The 19,313-nt window shown below is 41.5% G+C and overlaps 1 protein-coding gene across 13 annotated transcripts in view; it reads left to right on the forward strand.

Annotated features, from left to right (window-relative positions):
- The window catches only part of MAP3K5 (mitogen-activated protein kinase kinase kinase 5), a 254,320-nt gene that overhangs the window by 187,501 nt on the left and 47,506 nt on the right, over window positions 1–19,313 (forward strand). For all 13 annotated transcript variants that reach the window (XM_085025230.1, XM_085025204.1, XM_085025224.1 and 10 more), the window contains 3 exons: window positions 10,310–10,443; window positions 17,014–17,141; window positions 17,789–17,925. In XM_085025230.1, the coding sequence (XP_084881356.1) occupies window positions 10,310–10,443; window positions 17,014–17,141; window positions 17,789–17,925 (399 nt within the window). The remainder of the gene's footprint in view (window positions 1–10,309; window positions 10,444–17,013; window positions 17,142–17,788; window positions 17,926–19,313) is intronic.

Genomic DNA, 19,313 nt, shown 5'->3' on the forward strand with positions numbered 1-19,313 from the left:
TGTAGGTTGCAGACGCGGCTCGGATCCCGCGTTGCTGTGGCTCTGGCGTAGGCCAGCGGCTACAGCTCCGATTCAACCTCTAGCCTGGGAACCTCCATATGCGGCTGGAGCGGTCCTCGAAAAGACCAAAAAAAATTTTTTTTAATGTATTAAAAAAAAAAAAGAAAGAAAGTGCATGGGTACTCTTCCTTTAATGTTAGAAGAACACTTTTTTTTTTTTTTTGGTCTTTTTAGGGCCACACCCACAGCATATGGAGGTTCCCAGGCTAGGGATCAGAGAGGAGCTGGAGCTGCCTGCCTACACCACAGCCACGGCCATACCAGATCTGAGCCACGTGTGCAACTTACACCATAGCTCATAGCAAGGCCAGATCTTTAACCCACTCAGCAAGGCCAGGGATCGAACCTGAGTCCTCATGGATATCAGTCGGGTTTCTTCATGCTGAAGGAGCACTCTTTCACTTCTGTCCTTTGCATTCTATCAGAATAATTTATAATCTATGACACGGCTTCTACAGTATTCCAAATGGGCTGTATAGTTTATAACAGTGAATTCAAGCATGCTTGATTCTTTGAGTATATTGGCTTAGTTTGCCATTCTGTCACAGCTAGTGATATTGCTGATGTTGTGTCTTGGGTGTTCTGTTAGCGTAGTGCGAATGAATGGATACGGTGATGCCCTGGGCTCTGAAGATGGAGATGTCCATCCTGGCTCTCCCTCTCACAGAAGAGCCCATCAGAGCCAGAGCACCAGCGCAATATGTCTTATGAAATAGCCTAAATTTATGATTTTGCATAATTGATGATAACTCCATTATACCCTTGATTACATTTCTTAGATATTTCCAACATTCTCAACTAAAATTTTTAGGTATTCTAAAGATTTGATTAAAATGAGTTCCTTAATTTCCTTACCACATACTGAGCTCAAATTTGAGCCTATGAATGACATACCAAAAATAACTCCTCCTTGGAGTTCCCATTGTGGCTCAATGGGTTATGAACCCGACTAGTGTCCGTGAGGATGAGAGTTTGATCCCTGGCCCCACTCAGTGGGTTAAGGATCCAGCATTGCCGTGAGCTGTGGTAGAGGTCACAGACTTGGCTCGGATCTGACATTGCTGTGGCTGTGGTGTAGGCCGGCAGCTGTAGCTCTGATTCGGCCCCTAGCCTGAGAACTTCCATTTGCCAGACTAGCAGCCCTAAAAAAATAAAAATAATAATAATAATGATAATTCATCCTTTTCTCACCCTTTACAGTATAAACAAAAAGAATTACTTTGGTGATTAAGATTTGTGTACTGAATAATTATTTTCTGATCTTTACCTCTATTTGAGATAAAATTTAAATTGTTTCAATTATTCCTAACTGAAGCCTTTGGGTACCTTGGCCCCAAACCAAATTAAAATGTCAGAAGGTCAGATGCTTTTTAATGTTTTTAACCTCACTTGGGGTGGTGTCAACATTTGGCAAACATTAACTATTAATGTGGTTCCATAAGCCACAAATTTGAAGCTAATCTTTAGACTTCCTGGTGGTTGAAAATCTTATTCAAAGCCCAAGTCCAGGTTTGCTTTTCTTTCTAATTTGAATACTAAGGTTTCTTTGAAGCAGTACAGTTGTGGGAGGGATGACCTTCTTTCTTCAGGTCACGGTCAAAACCCTCCTCCCACCGGTCATTCCTGATTCTAGGGAGACGCCTTCGCTGGGGACAGGGGCCTTGGGTTCTGAGTTTTATAACTTTGGACAAAATTCTTACTCCTGCTAGCCTAAGGCAATAGAAGTCCTTAAGTGAAAGTTGAACAAGAAGATCTTAAATATCCTTTCCTAGCTTACATTTTAAAAAATTTTCAAGATTAGTATGAACTGTGCAAGGTTTTGAAAATGTAGCTCAATACCACTTTCAGAGGACTTTTCTGTTTTTAAAAAGAAAGAGAATCTTGATTCAAGGCCATGTGTTTTGACTCAAGGCTGTATTTTGAAATGGAAGGGCTATGAACCCCTATCTTAAATAATTTAATGCATTAATAAATTTATATTGAAATAATTGAACGATTGATGACAGTTAACTGTAGGAGTTCTTATACTGATCAGCTGTGGTCCCTATTTTTGTTCTCCCAGCCTTTCATCTCTTCACTAAGAGCAAGGGCACAGTTATCCAAGCCAGACACCGCAGAGAAACCCCTGCTCCAGCCTCACATGCAGCATTCCCTCCAGCCCCTTCATTTCATTCTGTCACTCCCCCATCCCGTGGCCTGATCGCTCTCCTGCAATCATTACTCTTCCCTGCCATCATTGGAGAGATCACTCATGCAGATCTTATCCTGTGACTCCCCTTTTAAAAGCTCTGATGCTACTCTTTGTAGAAGAAGGTTTCCATACCATGCAATGTTCTTCTCTCTCTGACCATGACTTTCCCTTTCCTTTCACCCCGTGGTCCAACAATGCCAAACTCCTTTCCATATTCCAGCCAGCCAAGCTCTTCCTGTTCCTGGGCTTGGCATGCCGATGCGCAGCTCCACATGCTTTTCCTGCTTGGTGACTGCATCCTAATTGTTGAGATCCAACTCAAATGTCTTTTTTACTTTAAATCGTGTTCCACATCCCTTCTCACTTTTCTCTGTTCTTAGAGCATTTTACCCACTCCTCTGCCTTGGTTCTCGTCTTCGCCTTGTGATTCCATGGCCTGCCCCAGACTGTTAACATCCGAAGGCTGGATTGTGGCTCTCTTCCCCTTTAAACCCACAGGGTCCTGCCTGGTGCCAGGCGCTCAAGGGGAACTTCATTCAGAAGGCTTAGAAGGGTGTGGAGCTGGGGAGTGACAAAACCAGAGTTGTTTAAACAGTATCTCAAACAAAGGGGAAGGGGCTATGGATTGGAGGAGGGGGCAGAGTAAATGCTGGAAAACTGGCTTGAAGGTGTTGAATCAGCGTTAAATCAATGAAAGAATGAATACCATAATCAAGCTGAATACCATAATCAAGCCACTCTCCACCTATTCTCTGCACCTCTCTCTCTCTTTTGTTCTCTGAAAAATAAACATAAATTACTGAGGTCCTTTGATGTTCAATACAGAATGCGTTGTCTTCTTCCTCACTACTCTCAAACATACATATATGCGCTCTCCCTCCCTCCTTCTCTCTCTCTTTTTTTTTTTTTTTTTTTTGCTTTATAAGGCCACACTTGGGGCATATGGAAGTTCCCAGGCTAGGGTAGAATCAGAGTTGCAGCTACCTGCCTACATCACAGCCACGGCAATGCCAGATCCAAGCCGCAGATGCAACCTACACCACAGCTCATGGCAATACTGGACCCTTAACCCAGTGATTGAGGCCAGGGATTGAACCTGTATCCTCATGGATACTAGCTGGGTTCATTACCACTGAGCCACAATGGGAACTCCTCATCCTTCTTTTGTGTATTTTTTTTTTTTGACTTTTTGCCATTTCTTGGGCTGCTCCTGTGGCATATGGAGGTTCCCAGGCTAGGGGTCGAATTGGAGCTGTAGCTGCCAGCCTACACCAGAGCCACAGCAGCGCCAGAGCCAAGCCTCATCTGTGACCTACACCACAGCTCACGGCAATGCCGGATCCTTAACCCACTGAGCAAGGGCAGGGATGGAACCCACAACCTCATGGTTCCTAGTCGGATTCGTTAACCACTGAGCCACAACGGGAACTCCTCTTTTGTGTATTTTTACCTCACCATTTTATCAAAAAGGGCATACGATTGACACAAGCCGAGGATAATCGTGGCAGCTGGCCCTGTGAACCTTTGCACAGGTAGTTTCCAGCCTGCATAAAGAGGAAGTTGCCTCCTTGTGGGATGAGTGGGAACAAGCAAGATAAAAGGAATGTTTTCCTTTCACTGCAACATCTGCCACATGATGAAATACCTTTACCATTTCTTTTTCTGATGATTTGCCTCACAAGCGTTAACAGTAAATCATGGTTTGGAATTCATTCAAATCAATTCGGAGTCATCAGGTAGCTCACTGGTTTCTTTTTCTCTAACATGCTATTTCAGATCTGAAACTGATCACACACGGTTACTGCACTGTCTGAGAAAAGATATCATGATGCTGTGTGATAAGAATATAAGTTTGATACTCATTCATTTATTTTGCTGTGAGAAGAAAAAAAGCTTTTTCCTCTGCATCTTATGGTTAGAGGCCTGCGTATTAACTGGCAAAAGCCAGATTAACAGAAGAAGAAGAAGAAAAGACAAAGTTTATTCCCGTATGTGGTAGCATGCAAAGAAGTGACTCTTGAACAGCAGGAGTTAAGAGTCTATTTATCTTGATAAGAAAAGGCTGTAATAGGACTTCGAGGGAGAGCAGCACAGTGGGAAACTAATGAGAAATAAGTACAGAAAGTTTTGAAAAGGTTTTGTTTAGTAATTTCTCATCCAGGTATAGTGGTTCTAAACCTACCAGAAAGGAGATTAAGGCAGCCGTATTTTCAAGAGTCTTTGCTTAAATCAGCCAAAGAAGCTTAGATAAGGTTTTTTCGTCTGTTTTCTGGTTTGTTTGTTTGTTTCCTGCAGCTGTTACTTATTTAGATGTTTTCAGTTTTTTTTTTTTTTTTTTTTTTTTTTTTGCGGCATACGAAGGTTCCTAGGCTAGGGTTTAATCAGAGCTGTAGCCACCGGCCTACGCCAGAGCCACAGCAACGAGGGATCCGAGCCTCGTCTGCAACCTACACCACAGCTCACAGCAACGCCAGATCCTTAACCCACTGAGCGAGGCCTGGGATCAACCCCCAACCTCATGGTTCCTAGTCGGATTCGTTAACCACTGAGCCATGATGGGAACTCCCAGATGTTTTCAGTTTAAAATAATCTTCATACCGTATTAGTGGGTGCAAGTGGAATCTCATCAGTTCACTCAACAAATAATTATTGGACACCTGCTAGGTGGAAGGCACCTTTGTAGGGGCTGGGGATCCAGCAGAGAACAAAATAGAGAAAATCTCAGCCTTTAGTGAGCCTCCATTCTAGTGGGAGATTGACAGCAAGTGAAATATATAATATCTTTGATAATGATCAGTGTAAAGGAGAAAAATTAAGCAGGGAAGGATTCAGGAAGGTAGGGTGTAATTTTGGACAAGGAAGCCAGGGAAGGAAGGCTCCTTTAGAAGGGAAAATCTGGGTAAAAATCTGAGAGAGGAGAGAACCATCAAATTAGATATTTATACCTACAGCATTTTTAGTATTCTATTATTGTTCTTATTAGTTATGAGTGTTTTTAGCATTTATATATTACTAGGGAAATAAGGACTGAAAATTCACAAAGCTACCACTTGGGTCTTTGAGGTGACTACTCACCTAAAGTAATTAAGAACCAGGGCAGGTGCATGGCTTTTTGGAAGGTGGTTGTTTTACTGTGGGTCCCTCAACAGCTGCAAGGACTAAGTGAGTCACCACTTTGTTGTTTGGCCTTGTCGGTATTGTCTCCTACGCTCATTTTCTTCCCAGTGCCAGTTTAGACAGTTCTGGGCAGGCAACAAGAGAGAGCTGATTCTAGAAGCATTCCCATCACTGCTTCAAAATGCAGTTGTCTCCCTTAGCAACAAGTTGATTTGCCAACCCATTGCCATGGAAATAGAATGCAAACTCTATAAGCAGTGTAATTTTACTTTTATGTTTTAAAACACTCTGTTCCCCCCATCCTCGCCTTCTTTTTTTCTCCATTTCTGTCATTTACCAGACCTTGCCTTCCCTTGGCTTTTGGCAGAGGCTCCGTTCTACTTTTTCTGACCATCACAGAGATAATTCTCTGTCCTTGTAGGTCAGGGCACTTTTCTCAGACCTGCCCTTTCAACTTATATCTTTACAAGTGTAGAAGGAAGAGATGAAAGAAAGAAAGAAACAAACAAACCAAACAACAATACCCATTGGAATAATTTTCAGTTTTATTGAAAGTGCTTTTGATTTTTACTATGACCACTTCATTTAACAGGATTCCATTTCTGTACTTAATAAAATGCAGTTAATTTTAAAAAAGGAATAGTCTTTTGGTGCTTGACATTCATGAAGGAAACTGAAGCTTGAGCAGTTACATTGAGGCTTAAATATTCTTCAGTCTGCTATATAAGTATTCCTGTGGCAAAACTCCTTTCAATCAAAAATAAACAGATACTGATGTTAAAGGTTTTGTTTTGACATCTTTTTTTTAAGATTCTCATCAAATTTTCTATATCCTGATTAATTAAGCACATAATCACTAAGCACCTTCTACTAGCCAGAGATGGGAGTAGGGACAGAGCAGTTGCAGATAAAGCCCTGGCTCTCAGGAAGCTCAGAGTGCAGACTGGGTAAGAGAAGAGTGAAAAATGAGTGAGAGAGGGTGGCAAGACCTGGGAAGAACATCAGACCGGAATCTAGCCCAGCTCTTGAGGGTCAGATAGTTCAAGAAAGCTTCCTTGGGAGTTCCCATTATGGCTCAGTAGAGACGAATCTGACTAGTGTCCATGAGGACGCAGGTTCGACCCCTGGCCTCACTCAGTGGGTTAAGGATCCAGCATTGCTGTGAGCTGTGGTGTAGGTCGAAGACCTTTCTCGAATCCTGAGTTGCTGTGGCTGTGGTGTAGGCCGGCGGCTACAGCTTGGATTAGGTCCGTAGCCTGGGAATCTCCATATGCCAGGGGTGTGGCCCTAAAAAGCAAGCAAGCAAGCAAGCTTCCTTGTTTTGAAGGATGAGGCAGAATTGTCCATATAGAAAATGCACATATATAAAGGCACAATGAATCAAGGACTCTCAATGAGAGTTTTGGCAGGAGATTAATGAGATAGAAGTCTGGACATAGGTCCTGACAGGAATGGATGTCAAGCTAAGGCGTTTGGATTTGATCCTGAAAGTGACAAGGCGTCTGTAAGGCAGAGGCAGTGGTGTGAGCATGAAAATCTCACTTTGGAACTTTGGACTTTGGAAAGCTCACTGCCACTTAATGGAGAATAAGCTGGGAGTGAGGGCGATGAGAGGAGGGGCCAGGGAGGCTGGTTCAGAGTCTGTAGAATTAGTACAGAAGCAAGGAGGCCCTGACTGGAGGCAAGAGCAGTGAGGATCAACCTGGTGGCATTTGGCAATCAACTTGATGTGGGGAGTAAGGGAAAGGGAAGAAAGGGGTCTAAGGAGGCCGACAGATGTCTCCCGTATGTCTGCTTGAATAAGCCAGTGGCCGTTCAGTGCATATGGACAATGAGCCAAAACACCTATAAAATACTGGTGTCTGGAAACAGAACTAAGGTGCACCTTATAAAGAATAGTTTCCTACAGCATTAGCAGCAGAAAGAACAGAAAATCTGGAAACCGATGAGCTGGGTAAAAACCACTGCTCGGACATATTTTCAGTGGAAGTGATTTCTGATCATTTGTAAGTTGGAGCTAATCATACACCTTCTCTGCTAGGACGCAGGCTTATGACTGTCAAATGAGGCAGATAATTGAAAGCTGATTTTTTTGTTGCTGAAGTTACAGTGCGTTATGTCAGGCAATGGCACTGCTAGGTTCAGTGCATAGGTTTCTGTTCCTTTGATAGGCCACACGGGCAAAGACCCAGCTTCTTTGTGATTGACCCTGTCCTGCCTCCTGCCAGCCTGGGTCCTGGCTGGTAGATTTCCAGCATACGTGGCATAGCATGGCCACCCACAGGAATTGGGTGAAGAGACCTGGGCTCCTTCAGGGGGAATTTTCGGACTGTGTTTACTGCCTCTGTGCTGGAGTTTTATCTCCTAGTCTGGGGAAATTGTTAAATGATCCCCAATTCCTATTCCCAGACCCTACAAACATACAAGGTTTTCTCCTCTGGTCTAGAATAGTCCTCAGCCATATGTTAGGCAGCTAAAATAGGCATATTCTCCACTGAACATTGGGTACAATGTCGCCACCAGGGAAGTAGACACTTCCCTTCCACAGCTTAACCTCTTTCCTCTGCCAGAGAAGGGTCCATTCTAGGGAAGTCAGTGCTCACTTAGTCCTGGCATGGTAGCAGCCGTAGTTTTCCCCAAGAGACTATGTACAACCTGATTGCCTTCTACCAAGGCTTGGAAACCAGTTGGAAACCAATAAATGAGCTGGTAACAATATGCCCTACATCTTCCCCATCCTCAATGGCAGGGGTCTCTCAAGTTGAGAATGTGTACCCCAGAGAGTTTTCAGAGTGATCTGATTACCTGCCTTTGTGGGTTATATAGCCTTTTTAAAAAAAAATTTTTAGGGCTGCACCTGCAGCATATGGAGGTTCCTAGGCTAGGGGTCCAATCAGAGCTATAGCGCCAGCCTAGGCCAGACCCATGGCAAGGCAGGATCCAAGCCTCATCTGCTACCTACACCACAGCTCACAGCAATGCCAGATCCTTAACCCACTGAGCGAGGCCAGGGATTGAACCCACGTCCTCCTGGATGCTAGTTGGGTTTGTTAACTACTGAGCCACAACGGGAACTCCCGGCTATCTTATTTTTAATATCTGTGGTCAAAGGTTATGGTCTTTGTGACATCAGTTCCTTGAAATTTGTGGCTTAACATGTGATTAATTATTATGTACTTCTCATATGTGCATAAAAGGAAGCTGTATTTGGATACAGGACTCTCTCTGTTTATGTTGTACCAGACTTGTTATTTGTGCCATTAGGGTCTCTCCTTTGAATTAGTCTGCTAGATACAGCAGTTTCTAAAAGAGTTCTGTTCAAACCTGTTGTGGGTTATATTTGTCTATTTTTATTTGTAATTTTATCAGCTCTCTATGTTTTAAGGTTAAGTTGTGAGTGTAAAAATACATGATCATTGGAGTTCCCGTCGTGGTGCAGTGGTTAACGAATCCGACTAGGAACCATGAGGTTGCAGGTTCGATCCCTGGCCTTGCTCAGTGGGTTAAGGATATGGCGTTGCCATGAGCTGTGGTGTAGGTTACAGACACTGCTCAGATCCCGAGTTGCTATGGTTCTGGCGTAGGCCGGCAGCTGCAGCTCCAATTCAACCCCTAGCATGGGAACCTCTATATGCCGCTGGAGCGGCCCTAAAAAGGGCAAAAAGACAAAAAAAAAAAAAAAATACATGATCATTATCCTCTTTTGGATTATTAGTGTTAATGTTAAATTTGCTGACTTGTGAATGCTAGAAATCAGTTTTTCTTTAAAGTGGCAAACTCAAACCCTTCTGTGAGTTGAATCTACCCATGAGACTCCAGTTTTATACTCCAGCAAAATGTAGGCAGAAGAGGGGGGTTGTTCTCATGTACCCTCCTATTGGTTTTACATTGGGTTTCTACACAGAAATGGCTTGATTATTTGATGACCCTGCATCCTGTAGTTCAAGTCCAGGACAAAAGATGTGCCTTTGTGGATGACACCTCCAGATCTGAGAAGGTCCCTACCAAATGTCATTATACCCCTTTCATTTCATCCAGTTTTTCATATTTGACCGACATGCTGGACAGTTTGGGGTTTAGGGCTGTAGATATTTCCTTTTTACATGAAAAATGAAATTTCCCCTCCATTTTTCACTTTTAAAGGGTTTTTTAATCTTGGGGAGTTGGGAATTGGGACTGAGTACAAATAATCCTTACTTTATTGTTGTCAGCTAGTCAGACCTCCGAATTGTCCTCTTACCCAAAGCCTTTCAGTGGTTTTATTCCCCTGACAGAGTGTGAAATACTTTCATGGTACCAAAAGCTGATAAACAAAAGAAAAGTTAATTAGATGTGATAGCCATTGATAGACACTGATGCTAATCATACTCATCTGAATCAATGAAAAACAGGATTCAGTGGATCAAAGAATCCCAGTGGGCTTTTGAAGAAGCATTTTTATGGGTTTAAATATATAGTCCCCACTGCATTCATGACCCTTGTGAAAGCATGAACACCCTATGCTTACATTGAGTCTATTTTTTGGTTCTGGAAGCTGTTTCTTAGGACCTCATCTTATTGTTTCCCTTGTGAAAGCCATTTAATAAAATAAGGGGAAATGCTCTTGGAAAAAGTCGATGTTTAAAGTATGGGAGTTCCTGTTGTGGCTCAGAGGAAACAAATCTGACTAGCATCCATGAGGATGGGTGGGTTCGATCCCTGGCCTTGCTCAGTGGGTTAAGGATCTGTCTTTGCTGTGATCTGTGGTGTAGGTCAAGGATACAGCTCCGATCTTGCGTTGCTGTGGCTGTGGTGTAGGCCAGCAGCTACAGCTCCGATTTGACCCCTAGCCTAGGAACTTCCATATGCCATAGGTGTGGCCCTAAAAGGACAAAATAAATAAAATAAAAAGTGGACTGCAACTAATTCTTCAATCCTCTCTCCCCCTTTTTCCTTTTATAGTATGACTATGAATATGATGAAAATGGTGACAGAGTTGTTTTAGGAAAAGGTACTTATGGAATAGTTTATGCGGGCCGTGATCTAAGCAACCAAGTCAGAATCGCCATTAAGGAAATCCCAGAGAGAGATAGCAGGTACAGTAACTGTGGCTGATGAAAGCTCTTTTCTAAGGTATTTGGGTCATTAATGTCATTTTTAAAATATTTTGGTGATACTCTAATTAATGAAACCTTGTCTGATAACTCCATTGCTGGAATTAGCTCCCTCTGAGGTTTAGCTGCTGCATTATTCAGTGCTTCAAGCCCAAGACTCGGATGGGGGAGGATAACATCTCCAAGGTAACAAGGGCAGGACTTTCCAAGAGTAGAAAAGAGAACAGCCCTGTGTGTTGGGCTCAGGTTACACTGGACGGTGGTTGGTTTTTTTATATAGAGAGATGGAGAACCGGCACCATCAAAATGGTTTGAACCAAAGTTTCCAGTTTCCAGTCAGGCATGTAAGGAGGCTGGAAATCAGTACTCCATCCTAAACAACCAGTGGAAAGCTAGACAAACTGAGAAATCAGCCACTCTTCTTAGAGCCATCCGGAAAGCGACATCACAGGACCAACCACGGTCCTCAACAGTGGAAACACAGTCATAGGGCAGTCCCATGCTTTTGTGAGTTTTGCCTCCAAGAAGCCATACCAGGCTTTCAGAAAGAATATCAGAAAAAATAATAATAGTAATCCCCCTCCCCTAGGCTTCCTGCAGAGATGGGGGGCAAAATAACTCTTATGAAATATACTTGAGTGTTCTGTTCTTAATAAGGTCTGCCCTCAAAGGAAACTATTTTACCAGAGCTTACTCTGTGTCCTTAGAGCCTAACCAACCTGGGGGAAGAGAAATGCCCAACTCCAACCCACTCCAGCCACTCTGTTCCACCTCAGCAGGGACTGAGAAGCGTTTGTGAAGTTCATGGCCCAGGGCACAGGCTCCCTAAAAGACAGAGACTGATTCATAGAACACCCCCCACCTCATCGCCACACCACTCAAGCTCTCATTAGCAGAGTCCCTTTAACCTACTCCATCATTCCAGCTTTCCACAAAAAATTTCCAAGGACGCAAAAAGACAAAAAATATCTTTTGAAGAGCAAGCATTAGAACCAGATTCAGATGTGACAGGGAGGCCGGAATGATTTAAAACAACTGTGATTAATACGCTAAGGGCTCTAATGGGAAAAGTAGACAATATGCAAGAACAAATACCAATGGAAGCGGAGAGGCAGACATTCTAAGAAAGAATCAAATAGAGATGCTATAGGTGAAAACCACTTTAAGAGAGCAAAGAATGCCTTTGATGGGCTGGACACTGCCCATCAAAGCTCAGGGTGTGATCCCTGGGCTTCAGTCTCTGAGCTTGAGGATGTGCTGATAGATACTCCCAAAACTGACCAGCAAAGAGAAAAAAAGACTGGAAAAAAAACAAACAAACAAGCAAACAAACAACCAGAACCTCCAAAAACTGTAGGATGACTATAAAAGGTATAGCATGCCCAGGGGCTATAAAGAGAAGAAACATTTGAGAAAATGGTTTGAACCACACATAATGGGGCCTTGAGGGAAATGGAATGGCTTTTAGGAACAAGTTGTTCAGAGCAGAACAGCTCCGGGACCAAGATTATCTGTTGCTCTCTGCTTTGGTGCTCTATCCTATCGTTTGTTTCTCCAAACAACAGTTCTCTCTTCTCTCAATCTCATGATTTTTGCTGCCTCATAGCTTCTTTTACGGCTTCTCTTTGTAAGATAGTTACTCCTACAGTCAATTATATACATGTTCTGTGTGTTGTGGATTCAGACTCCAACAAGAGAGAGGATTGGATTGAGTCTGTTGTTACCATAATCATTATTTGGCCAAACTTTAATGCTGGGCTAGATCACAGGCTTGTTTTGGCTGCCCTTGAGTCCATGTTTTTGGGCCATGGTGGAACGGTCATATAGTCAGCTTTCTTCAGAAAGGACACTCCCCTGAGCCACCTGGATCATGCCTCTCCAGCCTCTCCCCCTTGCCTAAAGGACACCTCAAGGTTAACATGGCCAAAACTGAAGCATGGACTTTTACCCTCAAATGCACTTAACCTGTGGTATTTCCTGTCTCAGTTAATATTTCCCCATCTGGAGTTCCCGTTGTGGCTCAGTGGGTTGCGAACCTGATACAGTGTCCATGAGGACGTGGGTGTGTGCAATCCCTGGGCTTGCTCAGTGGGTTAAGGATCTGCAAGCTGCAACTTATGTTGCAATGCGGCTCATATCCAGTATTGCCATGGCTGTGGCATAGGCTGGAAGCTGCAGCTCCAATCCCACCCCTAGCCTGGGAATTTCCATATACCGCCGGTGAGGCCGTAAAAAGAACAACAAAAAAACTTACTCTGTCCATCCAGCTGTTCAGGCTACTGGGATTCCTTTGGATTCCTCCTACATTATTCCATCATAAGTCCTGCTGTTGTCTCAATCTCTAATATTTTCTGAATCTTTCCACTTTTTCTCATCACCAGTCTAAGCCTTGGGATCTCCACGCAGCTACTTCATAACTAGTTTCTGCTTTCACTCTTCCTCCACCTCGACTCCATCCCTCCTCAGAGAAGTCACAGAGATTTTTCTCAGTTGAAATCACATCATGTCACATCTTCTTATGTAACCAGAATAAAACCCAGAAGCCTTAGCGTACACATCTGCCTCCCTCTGCAGCCTCACCTCCTCCATGGCAGCCCCAGGGACCTCTCTCTGTCCAGCACTCCCACAGGGCTCAGTCCCCAGATTTTGGCAGGATTGCCTCATACTCATCAATTAGGTCCCAATTCAATCCTCAAGCCCTCAGGGATGCCTCTCTAATTATCCCAAGCTGAAAAGGAGCCCCCATGCCATGCAACCAGTATCCCTGGCTTCAGCTCTCTTTCTGCCTCTCCATTCTTAGCCTCCATCCATTGATAGGCGGCCGCTCTGCCTCCAGCCCCCATCCAAGGCGGGAAAAAGGAAAACAAACTTTCTCAGAAATGTCGAGCATACTTTCACCTCTGTTTCATTGGCCAAAAATGATCACCCCTAACTACAGAGGAGGCTAGAAACCCAGCAGCTTTTAAGCTGGCCAGTTGTTTTTCCAAACAAAATCAAAAAAAGAGGGAAGAACAGGTACTGGATAAGCAAACAGCTTTTCCTGTTTACCACACATATGGATTCAATTTTATGTTTTCTATGGTATTTTTGTACTTTCCCCTTTGCTAATTCATGAGCTATATATATGAATTCTTATGGGGTGGTGATAGAAACTATTCATTAAATACCTAGAGCAACATAGGTAAATTTGTCATGCTAAAATTTTTGTTAAGCATTCCTATAGTTTCTTAAATAACATATAGTAGAGTAGATTTTTAAGCAATATAAAATTTTAAAGGGTTGTCATTTGCAAATTGCTGTGGCCAACTCACTGATCTTTAGCCATACGACCTCCCTTCCCACCATCAGATAAACTGAAGTAGATACTTGGAAGAAAACCACTTTTAAAACCATCTCTGTAGTTTAAGTTTATCCAGCTGCCACTATGCACACAGAGAGTACACCAGCACCAACAAAGATCTATTTGGCATAACATGGGTTGTTTAAAAACACTTGCTTGGCAAGCCCTTCTCTTGAACAGCTGGCATGGGACATCTTTTCATTACTATAAAGGAAGATTACAGTGAAGTCTATCATATTAATGTGAGATACAACACACAAAGGTATTCCTCTCTCCTTGCCCTGGAGAGGTTTCGAGGTTTCATTTAAAAAGGTAGCAGTTACAAAGGATAATCGCCAAGATGGAGGATGGGTGTAACTAATGCATGATCCAGCATACATTAAGCACTGCCATCTGTAGTGAAGGATCATAGCAACAAAAACAGCTTCTTCTGTGTTTCCCTAACACTCTTAAAACACTCTGTTAAAGATTCAGAGTAGTCGTAACGAGCAGGTGGATTTTTAAGGACACTCTCATAATCTAGTCCAACTAGTTGTTCATCTCAGGTTGGCTTCCAATAACATTCAACACACCCCTCAACAATTTACTTCAATATTCCCACCCAGCTTTATATTAGAGCCAACTGGGGAACTTTTAAAAATACTGATACTCAGGCCCTACCCCTCAAAATTCTGCGGTGGTGATAGAATTATTTATTATAAATTTATAATAAATAAATAAATAAATAATAATAATAAATATAATTTAATATAATAATATAAATATAATATATTATAATGTAATAATATAAATATTATAAATGTGGACATTGGTTATTTTTTTAAAATCCTTCCAGGATCTGCAAATGTTCAGCCAAGGTTGGGAGCCACTGGTTTGGATGGTTGTAAGGGAATTTGACTCAGGAGAGGTGCTCTGGAGACCTGTGTGATTTAATAATGTTTCAAAGCAAAATGCATTTAAGTATCTCTGTTTATCTCCACCATGTCTTCCTACTGTTGTTACAACTAATTGAGAAGAAATGGATTTTCTTATAATTCCCGTAGACAAGCATAACTTACTGACCTGAACAAATTATAATGTCATGCTTATTTAGTGCTTGGTACTTAAACTTTCACTTACACTTAGTGAGAATTGCTGGGTATTACTAATCATTTCCATATTGGAAATTCTTAGCTAGGAGGATTCCTGACTGTTGCAGCTTTTGGGCTCTCTTTCCGTTACATATGGAGGGATGTGTGTGATATATTTGTTTCTCCAGGGTCTTATATTTGAACATTTATGATTGATATTTAATAGAGGGTCAGGATGTGGGAGCCCTTTAATTATCATAAACTGAGTCTCTTGCTTCAGATTATTTAGTCATCTTGATCTACTAAATCCGTAGAATTATCCCAATATTTCCACAAATTTATCTCATACATTTCAAGAACAATCTTATTTACTAGTGCTAATATCGTGTTTTAAACTCCATTGGAGAAATAACTTGTGAATGTCTTCATTGTTGAGAGTCGTTACCTTAGTATCTTATTAGTAACACTAGGTATTGGTATTTCTTGTGTTATTTCATTCAAGCAGTAATTAAAGTGGTGGTGTTATCCCTGATATCTTGTTAAAGGGGTTAGTTTAATACCTGCCTTTAGTTCCCAGAGCAATTCTAAAGAAAATGAGCGAAAGATCTAATATGCAAGTCAATTTTTGTTGCTGTTGTTGGCAACTATCTGAGTAATATTTTTCACAGATTATAAACTTGTTTCAATTAAAGGAATTTGGATTTTTGTAACCTACCAATTGCTTTAGCTTTATAGCTTATGCTGATAAGCTTCATGAAAATGGTATTATTCAATACTAACCAATTCTAGTATTTGTTGTTGGTGGCATCAAAAAAAATCCCATTCTGCTGTGTGGATTTGCCATTGTAGGATCTGAGCATTTCTTGCATGTAGGACTAAAGGAAATTATGAGGCATCAGGCTTGTATTTTATGATTTAGTGGTTAGTGCTTTTCATACCTGTAGCCTCCACTGTACAACAGGAAAAATATTAGGGAATAGCTTTGAGTCTCTGGTTATGTTTATCATTGCTGACACCCTATCATAGTTAGTTATATAATAGTCATATTAATATAATATGTGGGAGTTCCCATCGTGGAGCATCGGAAACGAATCTGACTAGGAACCATGAGGTTGCGGGTTCGATTCCTGGCCTTGTTCAGTGGGTTAAGGATCCGGCATTGCCGTAAGTTGTGGTGTAGGTTGCAGACGCAGCTCGGATATGGTGATGCTGTGGCCGTGGCGAAGGCCAGCGGCAACAGCTCCGATTTGACCCCTAGCCTGGGAACCTCCATATGCTATGGGTGTGGCCCTAAAAAAAAAAGACAAAAAATATATATATATAAAATATGTGATAGTATTCAGGATTATTAAGAGCCTATAAACTTTACAGTAATTCAGATAATCATCAAAAGTGTTATTCTGTCTGTTCCAGAAATATAAGACACTTTCATTTTATAATTTGATAAAGCAACATATACCCAAGTACATGAATTTGAGGTCTAGTCTAAAGCTGGTCTTTCAGTGTGAAGGCTTGGTTGGGATTGGGTAAAAAAATCATGATAAAATAGAATTGGTTAGAGTAGAATCAAAGAGACTTGGCGTATAAATGATTCTGTTTTCTACTGAAGAGTTACTGGGCCTTTCAGTAAGTTCTAGAATGAATATTAAAATCATTTGTAATTTTTATCCTCCTGGGCAAGAATCTCCTAGAATAATAAGCTTGTGTTATGAAACCCATGGAATAGAAAGTCAGTTTAATGTGGACAGTGCACTGTGTAGGTGATTTCAATTTTCCTGTGTTCAAATCTTAGCTTTGTTGCTTACTAGCTTTGAGATTGTGGGCAAGTTAGTTATCTTCTCTGTGAATCAGTTTCCTTGTGTGTAACATGGCATCTTAGTAGTACCTTCTCAAAGGGTTACTGTGAGAAATGAGTTAATCTATGCCAAAGGCCCAGAAGAGTACCTGACACATTTCCTCTCAGACCCTACCGCAGCTCCAACTTCACAGAATTTACATGATGAGAAATAAAGGCCTTAGATAGTCATATTTGATTTCATATGTGGGCATATATGTAGCTGGCATTCTCCATTTGTGGTGCTTAAATTTGTATGCAAAGGTCTGGCCACATAATTAGCTCATTGGCATTTGCACGTCTTTCAGATACTCCCAGCCGCTACATGAAGAAATAGCATTGCATAAGCATCTGAAGCACAAAAATATTGTCCAGTATCTGGGCTCTTTCAGTGAGAATGGTTTCATTAAAATCTTCATGGAGCAAGTCCCAGGAGGTAAGAAATGGTGTTCTTTCTTTAAAAAGTGTATGTTTCTACTATGTACTAAATAAATAAACTGAAAAGCACATATATTGTACAACACAGGGATTATAGCCAATAGTTTATAATAACGGTAAATGGAATATAAACCTGAAAAATTATGATTCACAGTGTTGTACACCTGAAATTTATATAATATTGTACATCAGCTGTACTTCAATAAAAATATAGGAAAATCTCAAAAAACAACTTACTTTTTTAAAAAAATCTTGTTTCTAGGGCCTTGAAAAGGAGTAAAATTGAATGGGATTTACTTGTTTACAGGTCTTAGTTTGTCTAAATTAAAAGAGAAATTAGACATATGACATTACCATACAGTTTATTAAGTGACAATAAATAAATATCGGAACTGTTTTAGTATGTCATTGTGACATTGTTAAAGATTAGCAATTGAGTGACCTTCTACTTCAACTGTATTTGCTTAATGACCATCCTCAGAGCAGCGATACTTTTCTATTTATATTTGAGCCCAAATACCTAGTACATTCCCCAGGCCACTGTGAATAACCGTAAATGTTAGCTTAAATTAATGTTACATTATTAATGCGCTTTAAAGAACTCATTTGGGTACGATTTTATCCGCTGTTTCTCTCTACTTACAGGAAGTCTTTCTGCTCTCCTTCGCTCCAAATGGGGCCCACTGAAAGACAACGAGCAAACCATTGGCTTTTATACAAAGCAAATACTGGAAGGATTAAAGTACCTCCATGATAATCAGATAGTTCACCGGGATATAAAGGTAGGATGCACTAGGCTTCGTTTTCTTAAGGTCCTTGATGGGTTATTGTTTTATTTGCAAAAGTTATATTATGTTATGGTTATTATTATTTTTTGTGTGTCTTTTTTGGCATTTCTAGGCCCACTCCTGTGGCATATGGAGGTTCCCAGGCTGTGGATCTAATCGGAGTTGTAGCCGCTGGCCTACACCACAGCCACAGCAACGCAAGATCCGAGCCACATCTGTGACCTACACCACAGCTCACAACAATGCCAGATCCTTAACCCACTGAGCAAGGCCAAGGATCAAAGCTGCCACCTCATGGTTCCTAGTCAGATTCGTTAACCACTGAGCCACGATGGGAAGTCCTATGTTATGGTTGTTAATTAGGAATGATAAATAAACCGTAGGAGTTCCTGCTCTGGGACCATGGTTAAGATTCCTGATGCAGTGGTTCAGGTCATTGCGGAGGCCCAGGTTCCATTTCCTACCTGGTGCAGTAGGTTAAGGATCCAGCGTTGCCATAGCTGTGGCATAACGCATGGCTGTGGCCCAGCTTCGATCCCTGGCCCAGGGACTTTCATATACCACGGGTGTGGCCATTAAAAAAAAAATGTTTTTAAGTAATAAATCAATAGGTGTTCCCGCTGTGGCTCACTGAGTTAAGAGCTTGACTAGTATTCATGAGGATGCCGGTTTGATCCCTGGCCTCATTCAGTGGGTTAAGGATCCAGTGTTGCTGTGAGCTGCAGAGTAGGTTGCATACAAGACTTGGATCTGGTATTGCTGTGGTTGTGCTGTAGGCTGGCAGCTACAGCTCTGATTCGACCCCCTAGCCTGGGAGCTTCCTTATGCCATGGGTGCGACCCTAAAAAGATAAATAGGTACATAAATAAATAAATAAATAAATTCTAGAAATAGCAGAAATACATCACTCTGCTCTGAGTTAGTTATTGATATTCATGTCTTATCTCATCTACTCAAGGAATAAATTCCTTAACTATGTTCAGCCAACAAAGGTTGAGTTTCCAGTACATGCCTGGCACTGTTTTAGATGCTCTGTAGGGCTGGTGGCTCAGAGGAACAAAGTTAAACAGGGTATGGTCCCTGTTCCAAGGAGCTTACAGGCTGGTTAATCTTTGTATCCTTGCCTGTAGTAGATACTCAATAAATATTTGTTCAGTTAATGGATGAGTATGTAGAAGGAAAAAAATAAAATCCCTACTTCACGCAAGTACCATATACTCATGGGTTAAAATAAAATTAGATAATTTATGAAGTTCACCTTTCAAAGAACTCAACTAGTAAGTTTGACAAAGTTTGGACTATTGAAAGTAAGTTAATATTACTACCTTAAAACCAACTATCAAACCCCATGTATTTGTGTTGTCCCTAAGTATTCCAGGAAA

This window comes from Sus scrofa, chromosome 1 (assembly GCF_054392235.1).
Source record: "Sus scrofa isolate SSC_HxYL_T2T_F1_AM1 chromosome 1, Sscrofa_HxYL_maternal_Yorkshire_Landrace_v2.0, whole genome shotgun sequence".
NCBI lineage: Eukaryota > Metazoa > Chordata > Mammalia > Artiodactyla > Suidae > Sus > Sus scrofa.